Source organism: Rhea pennata, chromosome 6, assembly GCF_028389875.1.
Source record: "Rhea pennata isolate bPtePen1 chromosome 6, bPtePen1.pri, whole genome shotgun sequence".
In the NCBI taxonomy this organism is placed as follows: Eukaryota; Metazoa; Chordata; class Aves; order Rheiformes; family Rheidae; genus Rhea; species Rhea pennata.
In genome coordinates this window covers 5,244,680-5,260,799 of record NC_084668.1, presented here as the reverse complement: position 1 = coordinate 5,260,799, position 16,120 = coordinate 5,244,680, and the positions used below count along the sequence as shown (strand labels likewise).

The following is a 16,120-nucleotide window of genomic DNA, read 5'->3' as shown; positions in this document are numbered from 1 at the left end:
TAAAGGAAAGCCATTGATCAGATGGAGGAAAATACAGCAGTGATAAGGAACCAAAAGCCTGATCCAGAAATCTCTGTGTAATAAAGAGACACCTACTGACTTCTGTGGGTTTTGGGTCAGGCCTCAAATGGAAACAAAAACCATCTATGCTTGCCAGACAGGTCAGCTGATGACCTGCAATATGATAGTCATTAATCCAGTATAATAACTCTGTCCTTACTGAAAAATGGGGAATAGTAAGTCAAATGGTAGGATGCTGCACTGTGTTCACACAATGTAAAGCAAAGAACTTGTAGCCCCAATGAGAGGCATCTGCTGTGTGCCAAAGCATCCTTCAAGCACCTTCTGGTCATAAACTGTAGGGGAATTAGCTGGCATTGCCTGCGCTGGCCTCTGGGGCTAACTGGCAAAGCTGTAAGAGGGTCCTGGACCTTTCCTGTAGGCTATAGCCAGTAAAGGACATTGGGGACTGCAATGCTGATGCTGCAGAGCCTCATCGTAGGGACCAGGCGCCCAGGGACAGCTGACAACTGGGGATTTCAATCCTGTTTCCATAGTTTTTATTAAATGGTCATTAGATAAATAGAGGAGCAGAGTATTTGACATGCCTTTGTAATGCCATTAGATTGGGCCTTCTACGCTAGTGTGGCGACACAAACAAGGAAGCATATGGAAATGAGAGGTAGTTGTAATTTCCAAGTGCTAATTCCAAGATGCTCGAAAATAAACCCTTTGGTCCTTAGAATGTGTAGTCTGGAGAGGCGAAACCTAGGTTAGCTTACAGTAATATAATGAGGTGCCAGTATTATTGGTGTGCATAGTGTTTGTGGACCTAGCTCACTTTTCTAGGTGTTTTACAACATCTGTTGGAGGAAATAGATATCTCTGAGCTATCTTCCTTGATGACTATCAAATGAAGCCAGAAGGTTAATGAACTTCTGACGACAAGAGTGGTGCAGATGTTGCTACCACTGCCCTAGAAGAGGAGTTGACAGAGGAGGAGCCTCGGACTGGCCCCTCAGCTGTGGAAGAACTGAAAAGCCATTCCTTCAGGAGCTGGCAGCTCTACTATGGCAGTAGCAAGGCTTGTCAGAGGTGACAGCCCCTCAGGAGCTGATCGGCTGGATACACCGGTTCCCTTTGGCTGCACTGGCTCTCCAGTGTCATCCTGTTTGTCTAATCGTAGCCACCTAGACACCTTGAAAAAAGTCCGAGACCCAAGCTGTTTAAATATCTCCTCTTTTTTTGCCACTTTCCTCTCTGAAGAGGTGTTAAGGATGAATGGGTGGAGCTGGCAATACAGCAGGACATTTCTAACACCCCTACAAGAAAGGTGAACATCAGCTAAATGGAACCTGCTGGCTGGAAGATCTTCTGGCATGTTGCTGTCTGTGGGTGTGCCGGTGGGAGAGGAGGAACTGCTGTTTAGGGCTGGGGTGGGAGGAAGCACTGTGGTCAAACTGAATGTCAGCAAACTGGACAAGGTAGTAACTAGCATCATGCCGCCCATTTGGCCAGAGTGTATACAAGTTTGTGTTAATTAGCACGGATAAGGCTAAGGATAATTAGCACTAGGGTTTATTTTTGATCAGTGGCTATTGTCCTCCCTGTATGTGTAAATTAAGCTCTTGTTTGTGCCAGCCCCCAGCAAATATCAACATTTGGAGGTGCAGGGGGGAAGAGAGCAATCTATCCTTATGTTTGACCCATTTGATTTAATTTTTTGTTGTCATGGATTTAATCTTTAAAAACACTTATAATTTGGAACATAACTACATGCTGACTATTGGAACCCATTTTCTGCCCCAATCTGGTCTATGTTAAGCGACAAGGAACGCGTTCCTCAGCTGACTGTAACCCATACAATGATTTGTTGTTTTCTCTACAGCTTGTTTCGGGATAACTATCTGTAGTACGCTATTGGCTTCAAGAAAATAAAAAGTTGCCCCTCAGAAGTGAGGGAAATGCTATATTCTCTTGTGGCTATAGGTTTCATGTTGTATGCTTATGTCTTATTTCTGCCTATGTCCTTAAGTCTCTAACTCTTATACATATTTTATCTCAAGCTGTATGGAACAGGATAGTCAATTCTGTGCAACACCGCATTTTTTAAAATGTTTAATTAGCTCTGTTTCTTACTAGCTGAATGAATTTAATGGAACTCTACAGGCAAAAAGAAGAAAAAATACCCAGGATTAATTTGCACCAAAATGCTTTGGCATGTTAGAAACGTATAGAATATTGCACAGTCTGTCTCGTTTCCTGAATTAGGGAAAACACTGAGTGCCCGAATGAGCCTTCCAGCTCCCGTCGGCAGCACGGAAGCACTGCAAAACTTTGCCCTAAAGTACGGACTGTAAGACCTGTGAAGCTAACTGCACCAATGCTATCTTCAACACAATGGTGTTTCTGAACGTTACAGCTATGGAAATATTTCTTTTATAAAGCTCAATGTAGATTTTGCAGTTGCAGTTTTGGATTTTATTTAGAAAATAGTCTGTTGCATCTGCAGCTTGACTTGTGCTTCTCCCCTTCCTAAAGAAAAAAGGAGCTAAAACTGAGGATATTTGGTATGTGGCCAGAATGAAATATTTCACGGTCCTGGTCTCGCAAGCTATGTTTCTAATCGCGTCTGTCTGCCATCTGTACCCTCCCTGCCCTGCCCCTTGTACATGGGCATGGGTATACCCAAACACCCCCTTCGGTTTGGTAAGGAAAGAGAAGCTGGAGGTTTGACCAGCTCTCCTCAGGAGCGTGGGTGGCAGGAACATCGCTGCTGCCCTGACATCCAGAAACCGTGAACGATGCCTGAGCGTTTAAAACCGCTACCGGCCTGGTGGTAAAACTCGGGAGCTGCCGGTACTGCTTAGAAAGGGGACAGCGTTGCGTCTGCGGGGGGAGAAGGTCTTTGGGGGGTTACAGCAAGGTGTTGCCTTCGAAATACTTGAACTGATCAGTTTTACCACGCTATTCAAATATTTCACTTTTTTTTTTCTTTTTTTTTAAGAAAGAGCTTTAAGTTAAATAAATTTCTGTCTTGAATGAGGTGGCTTTAGTGGCTGCTTATCAGCTGCTAGTGAATACGCATACGGTGGAATTTAAACTGTGGCGCTTCTCGTTTTAAGGTGAAACTGAATGACCTGAACATGGACCCGTCTTCCCCTGTGTTTCCAGCAGCCTTTCTGGAGCGAACTGCCTCGCAGCTCGGATGCCGTCCAGCCGACGAGAAACTTGCTCTTCACTTAGATGAAGAAGATGAGTTAAAGCACCTTCGTGAATGTTTCTATATCCCAAAAGTCAAGGATCTGCCTCCAAGTGAGAATTAAAATTATGGGGGGAGGGAGGACGGAAGGTGGTGAAGAAACAGGGGGGGGGTTGCATCTTCTGCATGTGATTATCACAAATCTTTGGGAATCACCGTCACTTACGAGGTAATTGAGCAATTGCAGTCATATCAGAGCACAGCATGTCTCTGGTGTTGCTAAATCAATCCATCAACTTATTCTAGTACCGAAAGCTTCACGCTCTCATTCCCGTCCTGAATAAAACGCGAGGATGCAGTACTTTACGTGGTGCTTATGCTGTCAGTCAGCTGCTTTGAACAATATAGTGACTGATAGAAATGCTTTTGCCTATGATTTTCAATCTAATGGCTTGAAACTGTAATGTCGCTAAGAACTCAGTGTGGAGCTTGCTTCTTCAGTATAATATAGTTTGGTATTATCTATCTAGTTACAATTATTTTAGTTAATGAAAGAGACGGCAGATAGATTATATTAACATTTATGTCTTATTGCTAGTAGTAGAGATGACTTTCTTCCTGAGGGCCTAATGGAAGACTACGCCTCAGAACAAATAATTGATCTGAGCAAATAATTCATAATGAAGCTATTATTTGAAGATTTTTCTTTTCCCCCCCCTACTTCACTCATGAATTGCCTATGAATAGATAACCATGCGTGGCTTAAATATAGCTACACAAAAATATTTTTCTGCCTTATTCAGTCTGTAGCTTGTTTCTCAAGGAGTGTATGGCCTGCCTGGGTACAGGGACAGGGGTGCTTTTGATCTAGGTAGTGATCCTTTTGGGTTTTGTTGAACGACTCACTTGGCTGCGTTGCACAGGGAGCAGGGCCCAAAACCTGGGGCCGTGCTGAGCGCCCTGATCCTGGCATGCTGGAAGCTGAAGGGATGTCATACTATTTCTTAGATCATGAATTTGGGTAGACGTAACCAATCTCTGCTTTCTCTCCTTATCAGGAAGCATCTATTAAAAATTAATGAGGGGAAAAAAATAGTTTTGTTTCAGTAAAACTTTTCTCTGCAAAGTGTTTCCATTTTCTAATAGGCATAGAAATAACTTTCTGCAGAGTTTTTCTGGAAAGGGTGATGCATCAGAAACTGCAGATGTGGTGACCAAATTGCTTGGTAAGGATCCATCACAAAACAGCAGCGATTGCCTGAGTTCCTGGATGGTTTTGAAAGTATTTTTACCTTGGCGCTCTTCCTCCCTAGCAATGACGAATGTTGGTGACGTATTCTGCTTATGTACGTGATAAATCTTAGTTTTCTGTGTACTGCTGGTATTGGTTCATTCTTCTCATTCAAATCCTTGAGTTCTGCTGTTTGTTTGGAGCAGGATTGGACGCACTGCAGATATTTAAGCTAAGTGCTTGCCCTATGTAGAGGAAATGATTTTTCCTAGTGGATTTAGGCAGCTTTCCTGAACCCCGTCTGTTCGTTTGGGCAGGACTACTCTGCACGCAAGTTACTCTGTGGCCGGCGTGGGGCTGCTCAGCACAGTCTCCAGCGCTGTGCTGGCCTGAGGACCGCACTGTGCTGGTGGGATGTTGGGTGATAGCTCCCGTTGGCCTGTGTACGTCCTCGGTTATTCCAGCTGCTCCATGAAGATCCAGCTCAAGCAGAGTATCGGCCCTGCAGCCAGTCTTCACCAGCAGTATCTTGCTGCTTGTGCACCTATATCTGTGTGTTTTTCCCTGTTTTGATACCCTTGTGGTGATATCCATCGCTTCCTTTCCAACCTCCATTACATTTTTGTTCTTCAATTACTATAATATTCAGACCCAAAGGCTATGGATGTATGTTTTATCTTTCACTGACTATAATATTTAGGCCTAAAGGCTGTGGATATATATGTTTTAGTGGAGATTAGTGACCTGCATAATAGTACAGGTTGACCAGGATAGAGAACCCATCATTCTTGTGTTCCCAAATTGAGGGTTTTTTTCTTTCTTTCCTCTTCTTTTTTTTTCACCCTGCCTTTCTTTTCCTTGCTTCAACTGTTATCAGAAACAGCTTTCCTGCTGAAAAACAGCAGGGGTAAAAATATATACATATATATATATATGTATGTATATATATATTTACATTGTGTGTATGATAGAGACTGATCTCCTATGACATTTATCTTAGTACGGGAGTGGATCCTAGATAACATGCTTCTGAAGATAAATGTCATTACAGAGATTAGCCATCAAATATTCTTTATATATTTACATAAAACATTACAATGAGGTTTTAAAATGTAGCCTTACATGAAGTAGATGAGAACATCTGTAGGAGAAAACTGTAAGATTATGTACATAAAAATATTTTAAAAATCAGAATAGTTTAATTTGGCTATCAACTTCCAAACTGTAACAGCTGTTTGCAGAGTTTTTTGCATCAGTCAAGTGAAACCCTTGAGCAGATTAATTCTGCAGCAGATTTTTCTGTAATGCTGTGGGCAAGCGTGAGAGGTGGGCTCAGGTGAGCAGGGGGGAAGGATGTCAGTAGAACTTGAAGAGTGAGGAAATCGGAAAATACTTTATTGGCAGTTCAATGAATAAATTTTCAATGTTGTTTGTTTTCTGTGGATTAGAATTGGAGGCAGGAATGACTGGATTGCAGCTGGCAGTCAGGCTTCAAATCACCAAACTAAGGCTACTTGTGGGGTTTTTTTTGGACTTCTTCGAAATAAAAAGCTGTCCCAGAGTGGAAGTGTTGAACTGTATTTCCATGAAAAAAAGGTTAAAGGTCATATTAATCTAATAAATCTGGTGCTTTGTGGAGGGGCTTAGGGAGGTAAGAAAATGGGATCTCCTATTCTTCAAGTAACAGGACTCAAGTAATATGTAAGCAGATACAGTCCCTCCTTTCCAGACAATAAAGACTGTCCTTCCCTTTTGGATTGAATATTTTTGAAAAAACACATGTTCTTTTTGAGATTTTAAGAGGGCTAGAAGCACATTTCTAAGTGTAATGTAGAGCACTGGGTTTAGTGCTATGCAAAGTAGTATAGGTTACTAGATCTGACCAGTTAGCATGAATCTGAGTACATGTGAAAACCATTTATCTAATTAATGTAAATATTGTTCATGCATGTTTATATTTAGGCTGCTCTAAAGACGCATTTAAATATATATATATATATATTCACTATTTTGCACTCTTTATTAGCTGTACTTATTTGCCACTGGTCGTGAACATCTCAGTATGTGTTCCTTGTCAACTACAGTGCCTCCAGAAATAAGAAGGGCCAATGCTATGAGAAATGAGGGTAGAGTAATTTGTGGAAAGATAAGTGGTAGTCTAAGAATACTACTGCTTGACTGTAAGGAATATAACAAAGACTGAGGAAATGTTAGAGCATAACAACATGCTGGTCTGGAGAAGCGGTGAAATGATGACGATGGCACCAAAAAAATGAGTGTAGTTTGAGAAGCAGCAGTGGTTCAGAATGAGCCTTTTAATGATGTCAGAGAGGAAGAAATAAACAGCATTTTGTGAAAGAGTACAGCCCAATATAGAGTTGATAACATACCCTCAAAAAAGAATATTCAAAGTAATAGATGTAAAAGTAGAAAAACACATTTACCAGCAGGTAACGCTGGCTTTCTGCAACAGTGACCCAATAGGAATTTTTATTTGGAGAGGATTGTGGCAAAAAAAGCTAATTTGCTTATAATTCATTACCTGTTTTAATGCTTGATTGGGATTTACAGAGTATTACTGAGATTTACAGCTCTGAATTCTTGAGCAAAGGTCCCTCTCTGTATTCCCAGTGAGGCACTATTATATTTCCTGATAGCAAAAGAACTGTTAATAGAACCAATTTAGGAGCATGGATAATATTTATGCCTTTCTGTTTTCATTCATATTAGAATACAGATGGAAACCAGACAAAGTATCTGTAAAACATATTAGACTAAAATTGCTCTCTGACATATGCTTTCTAAAAGCTTCTAAGCTTTAATTAAGAAATTACCTAAGTTGTCTATACTTCTGAAAAATGTGTTTCTGATGAGATTCAATGAAGTTAGTAATTGTTTAGTGTAAAACATAGTAAGAGACCTTTTCCAGGCATCTAATCTTTTTTTTTCCTACAGCTGTAACATGAAACTTTCACAGAAAGAAATGCAATCTTATAATTTATTTCTAGTACTATCTTAACACATTCATTTGATCTTTCTGTTGAGGCATATCAGTGATATTTATGAAAAATACAGTTTTAAGTATATGTATATATGAATTCAAATTGCTTACTGCCTCTAGAAGGTCATCATTGTTTGTCCCTCCAAGAATCTCTAACATGAGAAATAATGGAGAAAGGCAGTATTTGGATTGACATATGATGACGCAGGGTAATTAGATTGTTCAGAACTTCACTAGAGCTATTACAAGTTTCCAGCGCCTTGCTTTTCTCCTAATCATTGAAAGGATTTGTCAACATAAATTTCCTCCTCCTCATCTCAGATGATGACATGATGTGCCATGCACAATATATGCTGACAAGACAAGAACTTTTGAGACTCAAAATATTCTGTGCAATGCCTACATTTTTTTTCTAAACAGTGATTCAATCAGGCAGGTAGAACTTAGATGAAAGACATAGATTTTTCCAGTCTTAATTTTTATTAAAAGTATGATTCCAGTAGTTACATGACTCAGAGTATGAATATACTGATGATGGAAGAAAAGTGAATAGACTGGTCTGGAATATGCTTCCTCTTCACTCTTCACTTGTCCTTGGGGCAAAACTGGTGGTTGCTTCGCTATAGCTCTAGAGTTTCATGCTGCCTGAAGTCACACTAGCTCTAAAACAGATGATAGATGATCTTGACCACGAATTGCAGGAGGACTGCAAATTGCCCTGCTGTCCTCACCCCCAAGCCCTTGATCAGAGTCACCTGTATGGTGTCCTGGGAGGGAGGTAAGGATATTGCATCTCCACAGCCTCTTGTCTCATGATGACAGTGCTTGTGGACGACTGCTTCCTCCATCTTTCCTCTGTGCATTCTCACATGTTGTCTGTGGTTTTCCTCCACAGCTGATCTGAGCCTGGTGAATGGTGATGAAAGCTGCATATACTTTGCTGGGAATTCTCTTGGGCTCGAGCCAAAAAAAGTTAAGACCTACTTGGATGAAGAGCTGGACATGTGGGCGAGAACGTGAGTACATTTCTGGACATGTGAAATGTTAGCTGCCTATGCTCCAGATGAGCATTGCATCTTATTTTGGGATTGGCTTTGGAAGTGTTTCAATAGAATAGTGCATAAAACGTGCTCCAAGCCAGGAGTAACAAGTTTAGTTAGACAGCTCAGGAAAAATGCTGAACCTCCTTTAAATGTGTGAGCAGTAAGGCAGGTGAGGGGAAGCTCTTGGCTGGGATGATGTGCACCACACTCAGCATTTCTGTGCTGACTCCTCTTGTAGACCTGCCCAGTTTAAGCACCCCCACTGAATTGCTATCTATGTATATATGCAGGACACAAACTCATTTAGTTACTGCTGCTTGCCAAAGAACGTGATGCAGTTTGTCTCTGATTTTCTAAATAGTGGTTTTAACTGCTTGAGATTCATCCTTGCAGCCCTTACAGCAGGCAAGTTCCCCTCCAAAAGGCACTGAGGACAAGCAGTGATGCTGCTGGTGCTGGCAGCTTTTTGGCGTCTCTTAACGAAGGTCCATGCCTGATGGGCTCATTTGAATTGGAGAGAAACATTCCTGTCTTCTCGGGAACATCTTGGGGAACTGAGCAGGGATCACAACAAGCTCTGCTGAAAGGAGATAATTTAAAGACAGGAGAATTGGAGAGACCTGTTTTCGCATTGTGGAAAAGGAGGATTTTTGTCACTCTTGAGTTTCCCTTGCAACTGAGTTGTGACAGCAGGCTCAGGCTCACAGAAAGTGAGATTTTACTGGAGAGGAAGGAAAAAGTATTTTTATATATGTATATACACCTACATACACACTCACTACCTTATGATATTTAAGTGGTACTCTGTGCTTGTTGAGGTGTCCAGCACCTACCTGAGCAGTGGGAGCAAGGAGGATAAGAAGATATCAGTAAAAGAAGAGCTCAGTAAAAATCAAGTAGCTGAAGGCAGGAAGGGAAAGTAACATCCAGATGAATGAGTGAACTGGGAAAAGAGGTGAACAGTTTTACTGGGTATAGGATATGAGTGGAACAGATGTGATTTTTATGGTGAGCGAGCAGAGGAAATACGGGGAGGCAGAAGAAAAGCTAATTCTGCTAACTGGGAAACCCTGAGCAGAAACCCTGTAGATAGAGCTTTCACAGTGCAAATGTGAAAACTCAGTAGCTGCTTCACTCAATACATGAATGCTGTGGGTTAATAAAAATAATTGACCATCTCTTATTTATTACTTATATTCTTGTAAGTGAGAAGAGAGTTGGGAATGAGTGAATTTGAACTTTGGGAAGTGCTCTTTTCTCCTAGTTATTCATTCAGCACAGCACTGCAGTTTCTCCAGTCGTTTGAAAAAATTGCAACCCTGTCCATTTCTGTATGATTATCGTACTTTATCAGGGAAACAGCTGAGTTCTTTCAAAAGGTAAAAGTCAGATAGCACTCTTATCTGCCGAAATGATGCGCTGGGAGTGCAAACGTATTTCAGCTCCTTTGGTGTTTCTTTTTTATTGGTTCCCTTCCATTCTTATGTCTGCCTTTGCTACAATGAAGGAATTTTTTTAAAAATCTTTTTTTTTCCAAACTCAATGTTTTTTTAGAAAAAAATCCAAAGAAAAGAGGAGGCAGCATGTTTTTCTGGAAGATCCAAAGTGTCTTCAGTAGCTATATCGAAGAAGGAAATATGGTCAAGCATGATTTCAAACAATTGGAACAGGAGGAGCAAATTTAGAAAAGCTGTTTGTCAAAAATGCAACTTGGGGCCCAAACACCTTATTTGGAATAAATCAGAAAATTAAAGTGCATGTGTGAATTGTGCTGGATGGTATTGTGTACCTTGACTTCAGCAAGGCTTTTGACACTGTCTCCCATAGCATCCTCTTAGATAAGCTCAGGAAGTGTGGGTCAGATGAGTGGACAGTGAGGTGGATTGAGACTGGCTGAAAGGCAGAGCTGAGAGGGTCGTCATCAGTGGCATGGAGCCCAGTTGGAGGCCTGTGGCTAGTGGCATCCTCCAGGGCTCAGTACTGGGTCCCATCCTGTTCAACCTTTTCATCAGTGACCTGGATGAGGGAACAGAGTGCCTCCTCAGCAAGTTTGCTGATGATACCAAGCTGAGAGGAGTGGATACACCAGAGGGCTGTGCTGCCTTTCAGAGAGACCTGGACAGGCTGGAGAGCTGGGTGGAGAGGAACCTCATGAAGTTCAACAAGGGCAAATGCAGAGTCTGCATCTGGGGAGAAATAACCGTAGGCACCAGTACAAGCTGGGGACTGACCTGCTGGAGAGCAGCTCTGCAGAGAGGGACCTGGGAGTGCTGGTGGGTGACAAATTGACCATGAGCCAGCAATGGGCCCTTGTGGCCAAGAAGGCCAATGGTCTCCTGGGGTGCATTGGGAAGAGTGTTGCCAGCAGGTCGAGGGAGGTGATCCTGCCCCTCTCCTCAGCCCTGGGGAGGCCTCAGCTCGAGTCCTGTGTCCAGTTCTGGGCTCCCCAGGACAAGAGAGACATGGAGCTACTGGAGAGAGCCCAGTGTAGGGCTGTGAAGATGATCAGAGGGCTGGAGCATCTGCCCTGTGAGGAACGGCTGCGAGAGCTGGGCCTCTTCAGCCCAGGAAAGAGAAGACTGAGGGGGGATCTGATCAATGTGTACAAGTACCTGAAGGGAGGGTGTCAAGGGGACGGGGCCAAACTCTTTTCTGTTGTCCCGTGTGACAGGACAAGAGGCGATGAGCAGAAACTGAACCACAGGAAGTTCTGCCTGAACATGCAGAGGAATTTCTTCCCTGTGAGAGTGATGGAGCCCTGGACCAGGTTGCCCAGAGAGGTTGTGGAGTCTCCTTCTCTGGAGATCTTCAAGGCCTGCCTGGATGCAACCCTGTCTGACATGCTCTAGGTGACCCTGCTGAGTGGGGAGGTTGGACTAGATGATTTCCAGAGGTCCCTTCCAACTTTACTGATTCTGTGACTCTGTGAAGGTCAAGCTAAATTTGAACAGAGCAATTTATGCTTAAATAAGCCAATAGGTGATAGGATGCTAGGGACTGCAGAAGAACAGGCAGCTGAAGAGCAACAAAATGGGTGCTTTTATTTCAGTCACTGAGGACAGACAAGCAAAATCCAGTCAAAGGTAATAGCTGCTATGAGCTAAAGTCCGTTCAATGGCTCATGTGCTGGCAGTGTGGAATTTAGTGGCTGTGGCTTAGATAAATAAATAGCAGGAATCTAAGAAATGGCATATGAATTAGATGGATCTTTCAAGTCGGCAATGATATAGATTCTGGCTTTCTTACAAATTGGTTTATCGCATTTTCTGTTTGTTTGTGTCTTGGGACTCATCTGAAATAGCTTTTATACTTGTCTGTTTGAACTGTTTTTGCTCCTTATGGCTGATAGGTAAGAATGAAAAGATTATCCAGCCTCTGTCATCAAGGGCAAAGAGGCACAAGCCTTTAGCTCTTTGTGGTAATTACAGTAACTCATTAGAGTAAGACCTGGAGAGAAAGAGGCCTTTCTCCTCATTTTGTTTTGTGTTCTCTTCCATGTCTTCCCCCCCTCCTTTAAATGCAGGTTGTACTTTTTCTTCTCTTAGCTCTGAATCCTCCACCTCTGTCTCTGTTTTATATTCTTTTCTTTCCATGCTTCTAGTTCCTCTTTTTTATCTATGTTAATGTATAAAGACTACAGATTCAGTCTACTGGCATTCTTAGTGCAGATTATAAAAGCATTTGAGACTTCATTCTTTTTCCTTGCCTCTTTTGAGGATTAGAGTTGGATTAGAGTTCAATCCAAGATCTCTTGAAATGAAAAAAAGAGAGATGGAGATGTCTCTTCCATGCATGGCATAGAGTAGCAAGTTGGCCAGTTGTTTGAAATGTAGAAGACTCAGGTTAGAAGTGACTTGTCTAGTTGCATAAGTAGATATTCTGCAGTGTGCATTTCCTTTTCCCTGCCAGAGCTGCTTATGCAGTTAATGTATTTTATAAAATCACTATTGTATGCAAACATATACCCTGCAGTAGGCAATGTCTCATGCCTCAGTAAGTTATTAAAGTGGAAATACTAAAACAGAAGGGAATCTGCGTAGCCTGGTCACACTCTGGCAAGGGGCTAGCCAGATGATCAAGGGAGTGGAGAACCTGTTGTATGGAGGTCTTAAGCATTAGAGTTATTTAGTCTAGCAAAATGAAGGCTGAAAAAAAAAAGATTGCTCCATATCTCGGTATAAATATATCCTAGGTAAGTCTAGGGGAAAAAAGGACCTATTTATGTGAAATAACGCATTGGCACAGTAATTATAAACTGGGAATTAATAAATTTAGAGCAGAAACTAGAAAAAAAGATATATTTCTGAGCATTAAAGTGATGTAGTCTTGCAACAATCTTCTGATATGAGGATAGTAGACAAAAGAAGTCCAAGTCTTTGACAAGATAAGCTAACACTTGAAATAGCGAAGGATTATTCTTAGTGAGTCAAAAGGTATCTTTGGCTGTACGTGCCTAAATAATCCTGGAGGATATAATGGCCCTGAAAACAGGAGTGCAGCTCAGCAGGGCTCAGTCAATTCTGTCTGACAAACCCGCTTCTGTTTTGCAAGTCTCATGTCTCCATTCAATCTATTCCAGTAGGTTAAACTTTAAAACTGAAAATGCCTGTTCTAAGGCCCTGGTTTTTATTTTAGTTTTGCCTTCATCCTACCGCTCCATACAATTCTTCACCTTGGATGTGTCTTCCTTTCTTTTGGTTATTTCTTTGCTTGAAATCATAATCAGAGTCTGCCTTGGCTCATTGAATAGGTTGCATCATCTTTGGCAAAGAAGTAAGAAGGAAATTTCCACTTGAACAAGGTTTGGATGAGTACAGAAGATTCCTGAAGCTGGCAATTAATTTAAATCCCTTTGTTATCTCCTTTGAAACCCTGGGATCATATCAGAAAATGTGTTTCTAGCTCCCCTAGTGAGCTTTAAATCAACTAGACCTCAGCGCATAAAATGTGGCCTTCTGATTTCTTGCCAAATTGAAAATAAAATGGTAACTGACTAAAAATTAATTTGTACAATGAGAGAGTCTTACAGTAGCTTTTTTAAAAAAAGTTCTGTTTGTGTGGTGCTTTATGGTTTGATGGACCACATTTTGTACTCATTAATTGGGGTACCTCAATTTAAATCTCTCTCGCTACCTGGGGTAGTGGAAACAAATTTAGAGAGTTAGATACCCATGTCTGAGACGATCTCAGTGGAGCACCAGAAGCATTTCAGCTGTGTCCTTAAAGATTATTACCTCCAGTGTCTACCAGAGCTGAGAGAGAAGGGTGGCATAATATACAGAGATATAAATTCTCTGAGGCAGAGCATAGAATTTTACAACCTAAGTGTAATAGGATGTATTGTGCCATCAGCAAAGGCTACAGAGTTTCATGTGATTAAAATAAAAAAAGGATCCAAGATTATGCCTTTAACTACCATTTTAGAGGCAATAATTTTTGTCTCTTGGCATTTATATTGGCCATCAAGAGGGAGGCAAGCTGTAAGCTGTGCCGTAATAATAATAATAATATGAATAATAATTAATACTCCCTCTTCCATCTTTAAGTGCATTTAAACTTTCATATTTTCTTCTCAAAATAAAATATTCTCATGCCTGAAATCTCATATCAGTTATCATGATAACTTGGAAATTTATTCCAAAATTGTGTTAGTCTCCTGTGTTGCTACAGAGAGCTTTCATCAGTAAATTCCCATTAGAAGGACACTAATGGCTATAAAATCAGAGAAAGCTAATGAAAGAGAGTCCCGCAGGTAGTTAAGGCTTCTTTTTGCCATCTTATTATGTCAGTATCCTGTTTCAGAAAGGCGTATCTCTTTGGGCTGGAAGCCACTGAAAATCTTTATTTTTCTTTCAACAGTCTCTACCACAAACTCCCTTCATTGCTATATTACAGTTAAGAAGGGAAATTAGCAGTAATGCTGTTTGTGAAGCAGATACCACTGTTGTCTTCAGGGAAAGGAGTGTGTTATGGTCTGATAGGAGAAGGCAGGAACTTTTAGCACTGATCCTGCCCCTTATGAATTTTTCCTTTCTCTAAAAGCTACTAGCTTTATTCCTCATCTGTAAAATGCATGAGTGTTATGCCACACTACCTGCTTTCTGCTATCAAGATCTCATCTGCAGGTCACTCTGAAACTGAGAAAAGATGTCATCCAGTGTGCTGTGACTTTAGGGACAGGGGTTGTAGTTACCAGTGTTAGACTTGCTTAACATACTGGGGTTGTATTTTATCTGTAAGGCTGTTTGTTTTTTTTCAACCCTTCTTGACTTGGGTCTACCTCGGACCTCCAATGAGAAACATCCATTGAAGTTCTGTGGGAGGCAGGCTTGGCAGAAAAAAACTTTACCCAAGGAGGGAAAGTCTGATGCAGATAGGGGAAAACAGCCTTTTGAATAGGCTTAAGCATGGGGGACTATCCAAAGCTGGTAGCTGCCTCCTGCACCTTGTTCTCATGTGGCTTAGTCTGCCAGAAGTCCTTTCATGAACTTGAGAGAGTGTTGTAGGCCTGTTCCTCCTTGAAGGTTGTATTATTCTTTTTTTCTCTTATCACAGCTTATATGTGGGTTGTTTTGTTTTGCCTTTTGCTCTCTGCCCGTCCTCCTGCTGCCTAAGTCGCTGTGCTGAAGCAGCTTTCTGCCTGACATTTCGGACTCCCCGAGTACTCAGAGGTGCTCAGCAAATATGAAAGTCATATAGTGTGAGAAGCCTAGAGCAATGCTACCCTGGATTAGCACCATTATTATTTTTCTCCACCTGTGTTCATTTGCATTTAAATCTGTATTCTACTTCCTGTGTGCTTAATAAACTTTGCAGCATCTTTATATATGCAGTGTGGCTGCCTTAGAAGTTTGCTTCTATCTCATCTGAAGCAAAAATGAATTCAAGACACTTAATCCAGAACTGCAAGTGTGTGTCTCTTCATGGTAGTGAAGCGTTCAGATTTAGGGTACTGGTGTGGGCCATGCTATAGGCCAGAGCCTTCCAGAGGAATTTGGGGAGGTTAAAGCTTGGCTTAGAGAGCTTTCAAGCAATTCCTCTCTAAGGAATCAATAGCTGGTTTTCATTAGCTTCTCACCTATGAGCTTGAGTTGTAACAAAAATAACATGATCAGGTTATGCAAGTTTTCTTCCATGTCCCTTCTCCAAATGTTGGATCTCTGAATTAGTTGCATTTTGTAGGACTGATCCAAAAGGAGTATATATGTTTTCATTTCTTGTCTCTTTTTCTTTTTTTAGAGGTGTCCATGGCCATTTCAATGGTAAGCGCCCGTGGGCTTTGGCAGACGAGTGCATCGTGGACCTGATGGCTGAGCTTGTGGGTAGGTGCGCAGAAGTGATGCTCGCCCCAGAAATGCGAATGTACTCGTGTTCTTCTGTGGCTTGAAGTCCTGAAACTCTGTATCAAGGATTTAGTTCCCTGTGTCCTTTTGTTTTAAAGTAGTTTTTCTGACCGCCTGCTACGTGGAGTAAAGCTTTATTTTAAGGCTGTAAGTGATTTAAGAGGAAAATGTAGGCAGTAATATATGAGCATATGCGTATCATGAAACTAATTGCAGTAAAGGGTTTCTTGGGGCATCATAAACCATTTGGTCTAACATGAGAAGCTCTTTTAAAGGGCAACTGGCATCAGAGAGTCTCTG

At 41.5% G+C, this 16,120-nt stretch overlaps 1 protein-coding gene across 1 annotated transcript in view; it reads left to right on the top strand.

Moving 5' to 3' along the window:
- The first annotated feature begins 3,131 nt into the window (after positions 1-3,131).
- Positions 3,132-16,120, top strand: part of KYNU (kynureninase) — a 51,516-nt gene continuing 38,527 nt past the window's right edge. Inside the window, exons 1-3 of the mRNA XM_062578840.1 lie at positions 3,132-3,315; positions 8,330-8,450; positions 15,717-15,799. Coding sequence (XP_062434824.1) covers positions 3,147-3,315; positions 8,330-8,450; positions 15,717-15,799 — 373 coding nt within the window. The 5' untranslated portion in view covers positions 3,132-3,146. The remainder of the gene's footprint in view (positions 3,316-8,329; positions 8,451-15,716; positions 15,800-16,120) is intronic.